Source organism: Miniopterus schreibersii (assembly GCF_964146895.1).
Source record: "Miniopterus schreibersii genome assembly, chromosome: 9".
NCBI lineage: Eukaryota > Metazoa > Chordata > Mammalia > Chiroptera > Miniopteridae > Miniopterus > Miniopterus schreibersii.
The window spans coordinates 12,401,544-12,417,425 of NC_138118.1; the positions used below are offsets into that span (position 1 = coordinate 12,401,544).

The 15,882-nt window shown below is 47.9% G+C and overlaps 1 protein-coding gene across 2 annotated transcripts in view; it reads right to left on the minus strand.

Moving 5' to 3' along the window:
• Nucleotides 1-15,882, minus strand: part of LRGUK (leucine rich repeats and guanylate kinase domain containing) — a 92,652-nt gene that overhangs the window by 42,678 nt on the left and 34,092 nt on the right. For both annotated transcript variants that reach the window (XM_081146472.1, XM_081146471.1), the window contains exons 9-13: nt 15,154-15,240; nt 13,723-13,829; nt 9,184-9,303; nt 5,497-5,593; nt 1,164-1,277 (exon numbers count right to left, since the gene is read on the minus strand). In XM_081146472.1, the coding sequence (XP_081002598.1) occupies nt 1,164-1,277; nt 5,497-5,593; nt 9,184-9,303; nt 13,723-13,829; nt 15,154-15,240 (525 nt within the window). The remainder of the gene's footprint in view (nt 1-1,163; nt 1,278-5,496; nt 5,594-9,183; nt 9,304-13,722; nt 13,830-15,153; nt 15,241-15,882) is intronic.

The following is a 15,882-nucleotide window of genomic DNA, read 5'->3' on the forward strand; positions in this document are numbered from 1 at the left end:
TCTAAAAGAGTCAATGACAAGAGCAGGTTGGGAAAATGCTTTCGCTGGAGAGAATCGGGAACAAAGCCTGGTTTAGGAACGAAACCTCTTGGAAATGAGCAGGAGAAAGCTCCAGGGGGGGAAGGCCGTGAACCAGGAGGAGCACTCAGAACCGCTCGACTGGGGACAGGTGAATACGGGGGAGGGGAGAGCTTCTGGATCAGGAGGAGTCAAGAGCTGGGAGAGCGTAACCCCTGTTGCCAAAGCTGGGGACGCCTGCACCCACACAAGGAGCAAAACAGGAGTCACCGTCTCCGGCTCTATGAGGTCAGGAGGAAACAAGTTTTAAGAAAGAGTTGGTAGTAAAGGAATACTAGACGTGCCAGCTTTGGTTTTCCGTTAAGTTTGGGCTAATATGGAACCATGTTTAGGATATATTTTTTTCTGCCTACAAAAGTGTTAGTCTGTGAAGGTGACTCGAAAACAAAAACAACCGTCCTTGAAGATTCAAATAGTAAAGCCGTATTTTTTAAAACACACGCGTGGAATACTCATGCTTTTACTCTGGATCTTCACTTCGGAGAAACTTGCGGATTAATGTGGAAGTTAGCGCAGGGAGGTGAGGTGCTGGGGCGGAGAGGAAACCCCCTGAATTCTGCATGTGTAACTTGCTAACAGGAAACACTGCGACCAGCGGACAAGTGGAGTCAAGGGCAGCACAGCCCGCACATCTCCCACGAAGAATGAAGGGACAGGGTCACCTGCCCGGGCCGCCCCTGTCCTGGGGGCGCAGGGGACCGGCTCCACACCGTGAGAATCAGGCCTTCTCCAATATCCCTCTACAGAAACGGAGCCCGGGCTCTCAAAAGAAAAGGGACAATTTCATGAGAAAACAGCTTAGAAAATAAACCTGGAGCGGCAGTTTTACGCATAATGAATGCACTATGAGTGAGACATTTATTATGTATTACATTTCTTGTATTGTCATCTAATTCCTGTCATTTAACTTTTCAGGTGTCTTGCCTCCCACAAGCTAATTGCAAACTTAAAATCTCACACTTTTGTAGGCATTCCTCTTGGGCCTAGCAGGGTGCTACCCAGATGGGAGCCCCTCCTCAACCCCGAACATAAATATACAAACACACACACATGAAAAATAAGTTGATTGAAAGAAAAACACTTACTTCTATTTCCATGTGAACACAGCTTGCTAAACCGTCTCTGGCAATACCTTCTATGGTGTCCCTGCTTAATCCATAACTGTGATTACCGTAATTAAATGTTAGAATGAATTTCCCCTGAAATTTGAGAAGTACAAAGATTTTCATGCAACAGCTGCCATAATGAAATTTAATATAAAGAAAATTACTTCATGTCTTACTTTTTTATATGATTCCATAAAACTTACCAATATTACCAATGATAAAACAATGGGCCTATGAACGTTAATATCAAACTGTCATAGAGAAATTTATTCAGGATTCTCTGCTGGCCAAAAAAAAAAAAATAGGTTTTTGGAAATACTGTGCTCACAAAATGTTAGAGAGAGTGGAATGCAGAACAGGTCATTTTGCTTACTTTCCCACTTCCTGCCAAACCTGCTCTGCAAACCTTCAATAGAGAGAGAAAAACATACAGTTTGCCTGCCCTCGGCCTCAGCCATGTCGGCTCTGCCAGCAAACCAGGGGCCCAGAGGAGCCTCCCCTCTGAAAGCTCGCACTCCCCGCCGAGCGCGAGGCGTGAGTGACAGGCCAGCCTGGAACCTTCGGGTGCTGAGCCGAGCCGTGCGGAGCAGACCTACCCTGCTCTCCTTATAAAGGTGGCTCCTTCCTGAGGCTGCCCACTGAACGGCTGTGTGCCCTGCTGCCCTCGGAAGTATAAAGGCTGCCATCTGCCTGTATTCTGGAAGCCCAGCCGTTCCCAAGCTGCGTTCCCTTGCAACAGCAGCAAAAAAATGCAAGTAAAAACACATCTTGCCCTGGCTGGTGTGGCTCAGTGGTTAGAGCGTCAGCCTGCAACCCAAAGGGACTCAGGTTAGATCCCCTGGCCGGTCGGGGTGCGTGCGGGAGGCAACCAATTAATGTGTCTCTCTCACACCGATGTTCTTCTCTCACTCCTCCCCCTAAAAATCAACGGGAAAAGTATCCTCAGGTGAAGATTAACAACAAAACAAACCAAAAAACCACATCTCTCAAAACTGCCAACTTTTTCTCTGACAATATTATGGTTGTGAAACCACTAGGTCTAATCTCAGTTGGGAGGCTGACGACAGGAGTAAAAAACGTGGGCAACTGACTCCTCATAGGCATGATTTTGAAATAAACACTGAAGCGACGCTCCGAGGCTGGACCCCGCCAGTGGCAGCCTCTCGAGGGGAGCAGCGCGGGCAGGGGCCTCCTGCCTGCCCTGCGCCCCCTGAACCCCGACGTCCCGGCCGTGCGTGGGAGCCAGACGCTGCCTGTCGGGTGGGGCGGCAGAGGCCGGAGCCACGGTGGCTCTCGGGGTGGGGGGGCGCCTGGGATGCGTCTGCTGCGAAAAATGAGGACACTCCTTCCCCTCAAATCAGGCGAAGTTTATGTCGTACATTCTCGAAGCTAAAGGCTCAACGACACGTATCCTTAATAACTTGCCCCCTCCGTGCCACACCCTCTTTGTTGTGCGGATCAAATACTGGGACTCCTTTTAGCCTGTGTACTATATCCAGGCAGATGGGTGGATAAACGGATACACACAGGCAGGGATCTGGATTTTCTGTCAGGTGCGTCCTTTATCTTGTTTCCTGTGGCTCACCCTGTTTTCAAACGCACACTTGGACTGGTTTAAGATACACACTGTACGTGTACTTGTGGGGACACGGGCCTCCCTCTGTGAACCCCAGATACGTTTTCTGGAAGGATGTAGGGTGGGGAGGACTCTTGCTTTGTCCTTGTGCATATAAAACAGCCCTGGTCATGTTTACTTTAAGGATTAGGATTAAGTGACCTCCTGCTTCTGGATAGTGATACAACTTTCATCTCTCTGGGCCTGTGAATTTCTTAATAACTAGCAATAGTCACCTTTCAGAAGCCTCCAGATCTGTGTAGGCGACTGGGTTTGTGGGCACGCTGGGGGATGATCTGTGTGAGGAGAGGGTGCACCTAGGGGAGGGTGTGCCCAGGGGAGGGTGTGCCCAGGGGAGGGTGCGCCCAGGGGAGGGTGCGCCTAGGGGAGGGTGTGCCTAGGGGAGGGTGTGCCCAGGGGAGGGTGCGCCTAGGGGAGGGTGCGCCTAGGGGAGGGTGTGCCTGGGGGGGGGTGCCTAGGGGAGGGTGTGCCTGGGGGAGGGTGTGCCTAGGGGAGGGTGGGCCTAGGGGAGGGTGCGCCTAGGGGAGGCTGTGCCTGGGGGGGGGGTGCCTAGGGGAGGCTGTGCCTAGGGGAGGGTGTGCCCAGGGGAGGGTGTGCCCAGGGGAGGGTGCGCCCAGGGGAGGGTGCGCCTAGGGGAGGGTGTGCCCAGGGGAGGGTGTGCCCAGGGGAGGGTGTGCCAGGGTTGTCTGTCCAGGGGCCACAGGTAAGGGGGGAGGGCAGGCCGCCTGGGTGGGTGTCCTGTGGGGGGCTCTGTGTGCAGAAGGCTGAGTGCGGGGACACGACTGGCAAAGCTGACAATGTGTCTCGAGTTTATAATCTCTGGGTTTGTCTCCGCGTCAGACAGTCCTGAGCTCACTTTAAAGAAGACGCCAGAAGCAACCCTCAGGCTGCAGGAACTGACAGTAGAGTGAAGTAACGTGTCAGCAGGAGGGGTAAAAACGAATGAATCTCACACTCGAGGATTTCGGTAGCGGGAATGAACTGTGGGACTACATGTGAGTTAGAAGTACAGGGATCTCTGACAGGACCTGGACCGGGCTTGATTACAGGCATGACAGCTGAGGTATGGGACATCAGGGGGGCACCTGGGTACCGAGAGCAGACGTGCCAAACCCGGAGAAAATGCCTCCGACTCTAACGAGAGAAATCAACATCGATTCTGGGAACGAGTGGTCTTTCAACCCAAGGAGTCTTAAGAGAATGCTTCTTACTAATAACAAGATAACTCCTCGGATCCCTGTTTAAGCTTCTAGAAATATGAAATCCCAGAGTACTCTTGATACATTAAACCGAACTGTCAAAACAGAGCCCCAGGAGAGAAAATTACAAAGAATTTCCAAGATGTACTTCTGACAAGGTCAGAGGGAAAATGGCCTAGGGACTGTAAGACTTTCTCACTTGGGCTTCTCTGCAAATGTAAGAGAAAACATGCGTGTACAGCCGGTCATTCCAGCTTAAACGCGTAGAAACTGCAGAGTCTATGCTCAAATGCTCCATGCGTATGTGCACCGAGGTGTAAGCCAGGTCCATTACTTGGGGGTGGGGCACAGAAAGGAGGGAGGAAGGCGGGGAGGAGGGGAGGGAAGGTGTAGCTACAAGAGCATCACTGGTTGGATGGTGATCTTCCAAAAGCAGAAACGGAGACTCATCCTTAATCTGGTCCTTTCAGGGGGGAAAATGTGGTGTAGGATTCATTTGGTGATGGAAAAATGATAATATAAATAACATTAAGGCCCTCGGGGAAGGGAAAAAGGCTTACAGACTCATGGGCAGTGATGAAGATATGAGATATTCCTTCAGTTTCACTGGAGTCATGGGTAGATATATATTGTCTTTAGCATTCACTCTGACAGAGAAAACAAACAAGGGTCGTGTGGATTCCCTTTGCAGGTGAGGGTGAAGAAAGAACAAATAAATTATCATGAAGAAAATGAACTCAGCAACAACCAATTAGATTATCAGAGTTTCAGGAAAAAAAATAATTGAGTCAGATTGCCGGGAGCGCCTATGAAACAGACTAATGCAGGGTGGTCAGCCTCACATTGTGAAGACGCAGGCCTCAAAGAAATCGGGAACCTTCTCCAGTCTAATAGCAAGGGCTTCCAGGTCACCAGGGAGCTGCCGGCCGCCAGGCTCGACCTCTCAGACAGGGGTGTCACAGTGGACCGTTAAGGATGCACCCGTGTCCGGGACAGGACAACTGAATGAAATGCACCAGGATGATATGGTGCTTAAGGTCACAACAATTAGAAAGCACCGCCGAGGGCAAACAGTGGGGGCTCTGCACAGAACACCCCACCCCCTGGACGCTCAATTCCCAGGCTCCACGCGTCACCTCGGCTCGGCCAGAACCGTCGTCTTGAGTAAAATCTGACTCGTAACAGGAGCACCTCATAAACACGGACCACAAGAATTTCTCACGGTGCTTTACTCCTAGTTTCTCAAAACAGCGACTCATCAGACTTATTGAAAACTTACAAGATGTTCTCCAAGATCATAAAATGAAAGCAGTATGTGAACAGTGATGTATTAAGTGGATTAAGGAGAACTACCCAAAGGAACACATCTCTCGTAACACACACAAAATTTATTTGTTCCTTTTATCACTATTTCCTAATATTCTACCAGAGAGCATGGATTTCTTGTGCAATAAAAAATAAAGGAGAACATTCTTACCATGTTTACCATTTCATTAAAAACTTCTTCGGAGACAAAATGGTAATCAACCCGGTCCCCTTCTCCAAAGTAAGGGGGTCTCGTGGTGTGACAGGCCCTGAAACACAGAACAGGCCATCTAGTTTGTATCGACAAACCTGAAATTCAGATTGGAAGTGGTTCAGTACAAAGTACATTTGAAAAAACTGAAATTGACCCGTAAATCATAAGTGATAAAGGAACGGCATGGGGAAAGCCCGTGCTTTGAAATGCCGCTGTGCCCCGCAGGGCTGATAGAGTCTGGATTATCAGCGTCAGTATTTCACTCCTTGTCATTTACGCCCCTCTGACCCGCCTCCTCCGCCATCACATACTCCTACTTTGGGAAGTAGAACAACATTTGTTACTGACATATTTCCTACCCAAGTGTTTCCACGTTGTCTCTGACCTATGGGCATTATGTGCATGTTCCTCTCATCGCTCCACCTGGCTGGCCCGCTGCCTTTCGGGACTCAGTTTAAGTACCAAGCCCCTAAAAAGCCTTTCTTGAGCCCCTGTGGCTGGGTCACGCACCTCTGCTCTACACTCCCGCAGCTGGCGGCCGGCTCCTAGCACGGGGCCCGGCTCCTCTGCTGCTGAGGGCAGTGAGCTCCGCACCGAGCTGCCAGGGCTGGTCAGACTGTGCACGAACCTGCGCTGGGAGCCCACGATTCAGTGCTGAGGAGGGTCCTCAACGCAGCCAGAGGCCTTTCCTGACCACTGTCTGAAATATCGTCGCCACTCCGCACGGCCACACCCTGCCGGACCTGCCAAATTCATCTTCGTTCTCTGGAGTGCTGGACACAACTTAAGAGATCAGCAGCACCGGAGATTCCAGCACAGTGTCTGAGAATCAAATCCCAGGAAGCCACTGCTCTGTCCACTCTCCAGGAACGACAGACCCCTTTCTAACGCACACCATCATCACCTGTCACTACATCCTAACTGGTCTCCCGTCTCCAGGCTGCCCTCCCCGAGCCCCCCCAAATGCATGCCAACAGGGTGTGCTTCCTAAAATTCGGCTGAGCTCACGACACTCCCCTGCTCAGAGGCCCCGTATGATCAGACCGCTGTGTGTCTCTCCAGTCCTACCTCCTGCCATCTCCCTTCATGCTTCAGGCTTGGCCTCTCTCAGAGTGCGCTTCTGGTTAATCACATGGGCCTGTTCGTTCTCTGGGATGCAAGCCCCGCTCACGCCCCACATCCCACTCCTCTTCTATTTCTCTCTCACAGAGGCGTTTGCTCCCCTCGTTAGCTCCCATCAGACTAGTATCTCGTTGGACAGCACATACCCAGACACTAGACTGTGAGCTGCCGGGAGGACAGGACCCCTGTCTGCCTGTTTTACAGTTTCATCACCGGCACATGCACATGGATGACTAAGTGAACCCCCCTACTAGGCTGCCACATCTGTAAACACACAGGTTAGACCAAACTGCATTCAGGCAGGAGTAGCTCATAGCGGTGCATTTGGCTAAACAGCTGTGGTCTTTTGCTTTGCTGTATGACAGTGTTAAAAGTAAAATATATTTAGCAGTCAACATCATGCAAAAGGTTACGAAAATTCAAAGTGCTATAAAACAGATGTAAGGAAAAGTAAAGTTTTTCTTTCATGACCATTCGGATCACGTAAAGGGTCTTAAATCTAGAAGGTGAACGGCATGCTGGTATTGTTGTGTGTTTCCCTCATTACCAGCTCTCTTCTAGGAAGCCACTGATTTGGGTGCTAATATTAAGGCTGGAAATAGAGAGACTGAAGGCAGGAAATCCGTATTTCCAGGCCACTAATAATACAGAACATCCAACCTACTTCTAAAACCAAGAACAAACAGTAAAGTTGAACCTAAGACAAGAGCACAATCTCTCGGCCACACCGACATCTGTTATACCACCAGTTACGTTTTTAATATTTATGTATCTGGATATGCAACTCAGCACATGAAAATGTCAGTGAATGCCTTGGTCTTGGGTCACTGCGATGTAAAAAAAGAAGACAAAACACGAGGAGAAGATAAAATAAATGGCCCAATGTCCCTACCCTCACCGGGCTTACAGATGAGCCCTGAAAACAGACATTAAACAAACCAGCCACAAGAATGATAAACAGCATCCTACTAGGGGAAATACAGGGCTTAATGAAAATGGATAACTGGGGGCCTAGCCAGGTGGGACTTAGAGGCAGACTGGATCAGAGTCTGTGTGATGAGTTAATAAATACCTCCCAGAACACGTGCCTCCACAGTGCATGCCACAAGCAAACACGAGGGACAGGCCACCAACCATTGGCAGCATAACTGGTACTCAAGATGTGCAAGGAGTTCTAAGCAGAGAAGGCCCTGGTTCTCCTCAATTTGGTTTTCTACAAGGTTCCCGGTTGACGTATCAGCACAATATCGGGATGCACCCCTTCGCCCTAGTCTGACCTTCCATTCTTTGCGTTCCACTTGTCTTTTACGACAGGTTCAGTACTCCTACATGAGTGTGTGGCATTCTATATGTTTTTATTCTAAAATTAAGTTTTAATTTAGTTACTTCAGGGTACTTAAAACATATTAATGAGTAAATTATTCTTTAGTATTTGTATCCTATGGTTGTTTGAACAAGGAATATAGTTTTAGATATCTGAATAAATGGGCCTGTTTAAAGAGTATTTGCATTGTTTGAACATGTGTAGCTGAAGGGAAGGAACTTGCCTGTAACCGCATTAGAAAATAATTTGCATTTATTTCTCTGGCTGTCCTATACATCTTCGCAGTCACATCCTCGATTCATGGACAAACACCACTAATCTGAAAGTAATTTCTTTGCATACAGAGAAAAATAGAGGGGGAAACCAGTTTCAAAGACCACAGTGATGCCTGGCCAGAGCGGCTCAGTTGGCTGAGCATCTTCCCAAGAACCAAAAGGTCTCAGGTTCAGTTTCCGGTCAGAGCACATGCCTGGGTTGTGGGCTCAATCCAGTAAGGGGCGTGCAGGAGGCAGCCGATCCAGGTTTCTCTCTCCCTCAAATCAATGAAAACATATATATATATAAAGACCACAGCGATCATTCTAAATGTGATTCTCATAAATTTTTCAGAAGTCTGCAAATCCAGATGAAGGTTTCTTTTGGATGGTTCTAGTTTTTTTGGCTATTTCCTCTATTTTATCTGGGTCATTAGGGAATCGTGCAGGAAAACACTTGTTCCAGAAAACTAAGTGTGCTGAGTGCTGACTGAGGGAAAGGAAAAGAAAGCCTTCTGCTCCCCCTCTGCCCTCCTGAAATATGCCTCAAACGGGGAAGCCGGCGCAGGGATGAGGGAGCCGAGCGCTGCGGGCGTGGCTTCCGCAGAGACCGGGAGAGGCTGCGTGTCACACGCCATAGCCCTGTGAGCCGTGCTGGCACCCCGCACCGCGACGGGATGAGCCGCGTTCCAACGCCACTAGGCTTAATTGAAACACATGTATTTCCTAACCTTGGAGCGTGATTTCGGCTGTCACTGAATTAAAGTTACACATTTGCAGGATTAAAGTTAAAAAAAAAAAAAAAAAAAAGTACAGTGTATATCTCCGTGCAATAAACGGCAAAGACGCAGACAAGCCTCCGTGCACGCGTCTGAACTGCTTCAGACGGACGGCCAGTCAGCGACACCGCCCTCCCTCAGCCTCCCGGCCCGTAAGCGGACTCACCCGTATCGGAAGTAAGCGCTCAGCTGTCTGCAGAGGCGGTGGGCGAGCTCCCGTTTGCCGCAGGCCTGAGGGCCGGCCAGGACCAGCATGGGGTAAGGGGCGTCCAGGCTGGGCAGGGTGCTGCAACACAGGGCAGGCGGAGTCAGCGCGGCCTCACCGCACCCACGCGGGTCTGTGCCGGTCCCAGTGCACTCAGCGGCCAGCACTTGCTGGGGGCGGGCCCCGCACAGCAGGCGGACCTCCTCCCCAGAAGCGAGCTGATGGCCACGCTGGGCCAAAGTTATATTCAAAGCATAGATAGCCCGTAAAATCCAAGTCTGTGTGAGTGTACTAACAATGCTTTTAAGAGAGGATATATGGTAAGGCATGTTCATTCTTGGTTGATGAAGCATTGCCCCGAGAATTTCAAAATGAAAGAAGTGAGGCCGCCCTCTGAGAGTTAGACTGCAACATCCCTACCGGCTGAATTAAACACCGACATGCAGAGAAGCGGTAGTAACTCAAACTCACCTGAGCAATTACTATGTTCCAGGCACTTTTCTAGGGGCCCTACGTGTATCAGCTCATTTAGTTATCACAGGAAGCTAATGAAGGGATTTCTATCGTTACCCCCATTTAACACGTGAAGGCTGAAACAGAGAGGTTGATTAACTTGCTCAAAGTAACAGCTAACAAACGAGAGCTGATGCATGAATCTAGGCATGGCTCCTGAGCCTGAGAGGATGGCCTGCAGAACGAATTTGTTACTCAAATCTCCTGCAACACGAGGAGCTGAAGCGCTGGATCTCACTCGTGACACGAATTATAGAACAAATGCAATAGTTTAAATAAACATACGGCTGAGGACTGAGTTCTATGAATGGGGTGGGGCCGGCGTGATTTCTCAATCCCTCTGAATGCCCACAGAGGAACAGGAAAACTCGAGAGCAAAAGCCCAGGGGAAACCTGTATAGCAAACCGGGGGACAAGGTATCTCCACGAACCACAAATCGGCGCAGGAAGAGGAGGGGGGAAGCAATGGGGCAGCATCTGACGGATCTGAGAACAAGGGCACCCCAGCCAGCCGCTGGGTACCCATGGGAAGCGGGCCGGCTGGAGCCGCACACGCACAAAACCTGTACCTGGCCGTTCCCGCTCCCGGCAGCTGCGCGTGTAAGAGCCAGACGCTGGAGTCGGCCCAGAAGAGTCGCTACACTAACTGTGGGGCACCCACCCCAAGGCATGCTACTCGGCCGTCGCAAGGAATGAAGGGCTCACACGTTCACCAGCTTGGATGACTCTCCAGGGAGTGAGGCTGAGGCTAAAAAGGCCAATCCCAAAGGTTATGTGCTATCTCGTACCAATTCCATGACGCTCTTGAGATGACAGCATTATACAGAAGGGGGACAGGTTACTGGCTGCCAGAGGTGAGGGGAGATGTGGCCATGGCTTTAAAAGGGAAGCACAGGGATCTTGTGACAAAGCTCTTCTGCATCTTGGCTGTGTGCCGCTCGTATGAATCTGCACTCGTGATAGAACTGCAGGGCTCCGGTAAGGCTGGAACCCATCAGTGTCAGCCTTCTGGCCTGAGGCTCTGCCACAGCTGTGCAAGATGCTACCCCTGGGGGAGGCTGCGAAAGGGACACGGAATTTCTCTGTATCGTTTCTTACAGCCGCATGTGACTCTAAAGTTGTCTCAAAATAATTCCTTGATGAGTCAAGGGAAGAGGAATTTGAAAGTGACAAATACTGAAAAAAGACAAGGAGATCTTCCTGAAGAAGGAAACCAAAGCGAAAGGACAGAACAAACACTACAGGCTGTAATTAAAGAAGACTTTCCTGAAACGCAAAATCAAAACAAAACTCTACCTTGCGAAGGGACACCCAGCATACCTGAGAATATGAGCCCAGGGTGATGGGTACAAAGTAAAATTACTGGATGTAGAAGGAAAAAACTGTCCGGCTAGGAAAAGGGAACAGATGACTTATAAGGGAAAGGAGACCAAACTGTCCTTAGGTTTTTGACGGCGATGCTTTGCACGAAAATAAAATGAAGTAGCATCTTTAATACATTGAGGGGAAAAGTATGAGCCATGGATGCTATATACTACAGCAGAAATGACTTTCAGCACAAAGGGCAGAGAATATTATCAAGACGGGGACACCGATCCCATAGACCTTCCCAAGGAGTCCCCTCGAGCGCGGGCTTCACGCAACCAAAATGACTCGAGACAGCAACAGAAGGGCTGGAGGGGAGCAGTTACCCGCAGAACCGGGACTAAATGCCAGCAACAGAGCAGCTTGATGGGTATGTCCTGATGATATAAATGCAGGGCACTATTTTTAACTTGGGGTGATTGACACTTATATAAAATACGTACAGTAGGCAAGTTCACAGAGCCAGAAGGTGGATTAGAAGCTGCCGGGGACCGGGAGTAGCGGGGAATGGGCGTTATTGTTACCTTCCGTTCGGGGCGATAAAAAGTTTTGGAAAAAGATGGTGATGATGGCTGTACGACATCGTGAATATAATTAATGTCAGCGAACTGTACACTTTAAAATGGTTAAAATAGCAAATTTTATGTTATACATATTTTACTGTAATGAAAAATGAGGGGAGAGGGGGAGGCTAAGTATGTTCGATGCTTTCAGTAACCACGTCGGTGGTGGTCTTAGTATTGATATTCTGACAGTGTTGTGGTATAAGGTGGGATTAAAAAAAATTATGGGATATTCTAATTGCATCGTCTGCGTCCTTGCTGGGGAAAAAAGGAGATGCAGATATAACAGAGGGGGGTTAGGTAAAAGCTCAACTGTAGTCTTGACATTGAACTGCAAGTATCGGTATGAATTGAGGAGGTATTTTATCACCTATCTTTAGATTGATACAGATAGATTGATCTAGATACAGATTAGATAGATATAAACACGTTGGACAGATACAGATAGATAGGTACAAATAGGATAGATAGAAGAGATGAATACGTGGATGGAAGATCGAAAGGAAGGAGGGGAAAAAGGAAGGAAATAAATAAACATATTCCCAGCCCTGTCCACTGCGAGGCCTAGAAACAATGACGAGCCCGACAGCAATGCTTATCTCAGCTCTCAGACTGTGACTGGAAAACACCATCTCCCACTGAAACAGACCCAGGCCTCCGGGAGGAAAGGGTGATTTCAAGGTTCAGACAGGACGCGCACAAGACGAGCCCGGAGAACCTCGTCAGTCCAGAGAGCATGAAGCTCTCAGCGGCCACCAGGCCAGAGTCAAGGCTCTGCTGGGTCACCCCAACCACGCAGGCGCAGGGACAGGGATTCCCTTAAAATGCAGCACAGAAGTCCCAAGGCCAGGAGTCAGGCTTCCTCCTGGGCAGCCAGCGAGCTGTGTGCTGGGCCAGCGTGGGACCGGCAGTGACAGGCCCGCTCCTGCCCCCGCGTTTGTCACAGTGAACACTGCTCCATCCGGAAGCAGCCAGGGCTGCTCGGCCACTTGCTCTTATCTGCTCAACAGCTAGAAATGATCACAAAATACGTGTTTATCAGGCACTGTTGTAAATTTCTTTGATACATATTTTTATATAAATGTACCCTAAAGCGAGAAACAACTAGCAATCTTCATAAACTAAAAAAGAAATACGGTGAGGACATTAATGCTCTTCTTTTAAAATCAAATGTGTTTTTCCAGATGTATGCAAATAAATGATAAATCACTTCACCTAGAGGGCTACCATAAGTGTATAAAACTGTCAATGTCTGTATTATTAAGTTATAGGTAAAAAAAATCACATCCTGGATGCGAAATAAAACATTCTGCTCTCCGTGGGAAACCAACCATGCGACGTATAGGCGCAAATATCACACGAAAAAGAGAAGCCATTTATAACCAAGAGATCTCACAAGTATTTTTAAAACGCCTTTGGGTATTGCTGGAATTTCTGTATTACACTTATAGCATAAGTGGCCATCTGCTCCGACAGATTACTTAAAAAGGAGAAATCGTGGTAAATCTGTCTTCGAACTGAGAGGCGAGAGACTGTTCATGGGTCCAGCCAAGCCGAGCGGCTGCTCCGAGAGCAACCACTGGGCCTCCCAGGCTTCCTGGGGGCCGGGCGAGCCGGCTTCCTCCGAGGGACCCTCTAATAACCCGCACTCATGGGGTGCTTCTTGGCAGGGCCTCTAGCATTCACGCACAGCCAAGGAAAAATTTACAATGGGCAGAAATGATCACAATGGTCTGTGGTTCTATCCTACAGCAAAAAACTCAACAAACTCTTTTTCATCATTATTATTTCACTGTCCCATGTCACAGGCTAGTCACCATTCAGGGGCCAGATGAGGGAGGGAAGGTGAACCCACTCACCGCTGCACTTGGGAAGACACCGAGAGAGAGCCCATGTTCAAGCGGGTGGTCATTCGCTGCCAGTGAGCCCACACAGCCTATCCGATACAGGCCTGGCCCCTTCCCTCGGACAAGGGCACCAAATAGCAGCACAGGGGAACTGAAGGGGCTGTCCTGTGCTCCCCGCCCTGAGTTCTACCCTCGGGACCCCTGGCGATTACCTGTCAAAGATCCTCTGCGGCTGCAGGACGCTGTTGAAAACATTGGTCAGGTGATCCTGGGCTGCGACCACTTCTGGGGGAGGGTTGTATTTATTCATTGCCGCAACCTTTCCCAGAATTAGAAACGCGAAAGGGAAACAGGTTTCATTTCTCAGAAGCACACAAGGCTTAGATTTTCTTGAATAAAATAGCTTAGACATGCAACCAGGTAGAGAAATAATTTAATGCGTGCTCATGAACCTCTGTGCTCAGTCTTCGTGTCCACTCTAACTTCCCTGAAACCTAAATAATGGTAATTATTTTAAAATATTGAGCTGGAGTCCCTCGGTCCCTACCTCCTTATACTCCCAAGTTTGGAAGGGAAAAAGCAAAAACAGAAACAAGACCTCTAAAGTCCAAGATTACTTTTAATACAGTAAATGTCCCAACTTTTAGTATAAGAAGAAATAAAATCAGTTCCAGATTCCAGGGAGTTGATGCTGCAGAATTTCCTCCTCATGCCAGCTCACCAAGAACTATGCCGATGATCTCGAGTTCCACCAAAACCTCCTCCTAAAACTTTTAGCGTAACTTTCTCTGTTCAAAGACACGGGCCTTTTTCTTCTAAGGCACAGCTCCCCATGCCCTTGCTTTGGTCGTCCTCTAAACACATTACCCGTCTGCCACACCTTTCCTTAATCCACAGCTTTGAATTTTATTGCCTTTGTAAAACATTAAAGGGAAAGAGAAATCTAGTAAGGGCCTTTGAGTATGAGAATGATAACAGACTCCCATCTGTAAGTATTTTTAACCAAGAATTCAGAAAGGCCTTTATGAAATGAAATATCTGCTTCTCTACATAGGGATAACCGTTTTCATTCCCATCTCAAATTTGCATCCAGTGTAAGAAACCCCTCATTAGTGGAGACTGCAGGTGGCACCAGCCACTAAAGCAAGACAGAGCAGTGAGCACAGGTAAGGCGGAGGGGAGGCAGGGGCTAGCATTCAAGGTCCGGTTACTCTGAGCTGTGTGCCCAGATGAATTATTATCTCAAAAAGCAGAACTAAGGATTTAAAACAGTGATTCATTTGTGTGCCTTTTGAGTATATAGTGGAATGACATTTCTAATGCATTTCATTATTAAATGAATTCTTAGAGTAACACATAGAATGACACACCCTCTAAAAAGGTTATCTAAATCGACAGTCTGCCATAATGCCACAGGCCGATATAAATGGAATGCTGCTGCTGAATTTGGGCTGGTGTTCAGCTTTGCAGAGGGTTAAACAGACTGATCCTAGGACACGGGAACACCCCCTGAACAAATAATTAATTTACATGTTGTAAATTAATTATGTGTATTATTTATTGGTTTTATTGGCCCTGCAGCAGGCAGCATAAGCTTTTCAGCTTATCAGCTAAGAAACACATGAAATAATACGATTACATACCTTTTCTTCCACTTTAATCTTCTTCTGATCTAATTCTGTTAACCGCAGTAGCATAAAAATGACGAATAACCAATATTCACATTTTTCCTATTTAAAATATCAAGAGGAGTATTCAGTGGCCTTCATTTTCCCAAGTTAACAAGCACCAGCATTTTGCTTTCATGAGCACTGGTCTGTCACCTGCTATCTCCTGTCACTCTCTCACACACACACAGAGGCCTCTACATTTTCGCACTTACCAGCCCCCTTATATTAACAACTCAAGAGCACACTGTGCTTGCAACTTATGAAGCTCTTCAAATGTGTGACCTTGTTAGTCTCCCTGTGAGATAAGCAGGACAGGTGTGATTATCTTCAGCTCTGAAGAGAAAACCAACTGAGCCTCAGAGAGGTGATGCTTTTCCTAGTGACCTGTGGTCAGTGACTCAAACCCTACCTTCTTTTTTTTTTTTTACTTTTAAATAATTATTTATTTGTAAATTAAACCCTACCTTCTAGGGTTTAATTTAGAGATTAAATTAAACTCAGAGATTCTCAACCTTTTCCATTTCATGGCACATATAAGCTAATTACTAAAATTCTTCAGCACACCAAAGAATATATTTTTTTGCTGATCTGATAAAAAACAGGTACAATTTTTATTGATTTACAAAGAACAATAATAGTAATTACCTACCCATTTTGCTCCAAAAGTGACTTTTAAAAAATAAGCCAATCAGAGAAAGGTAA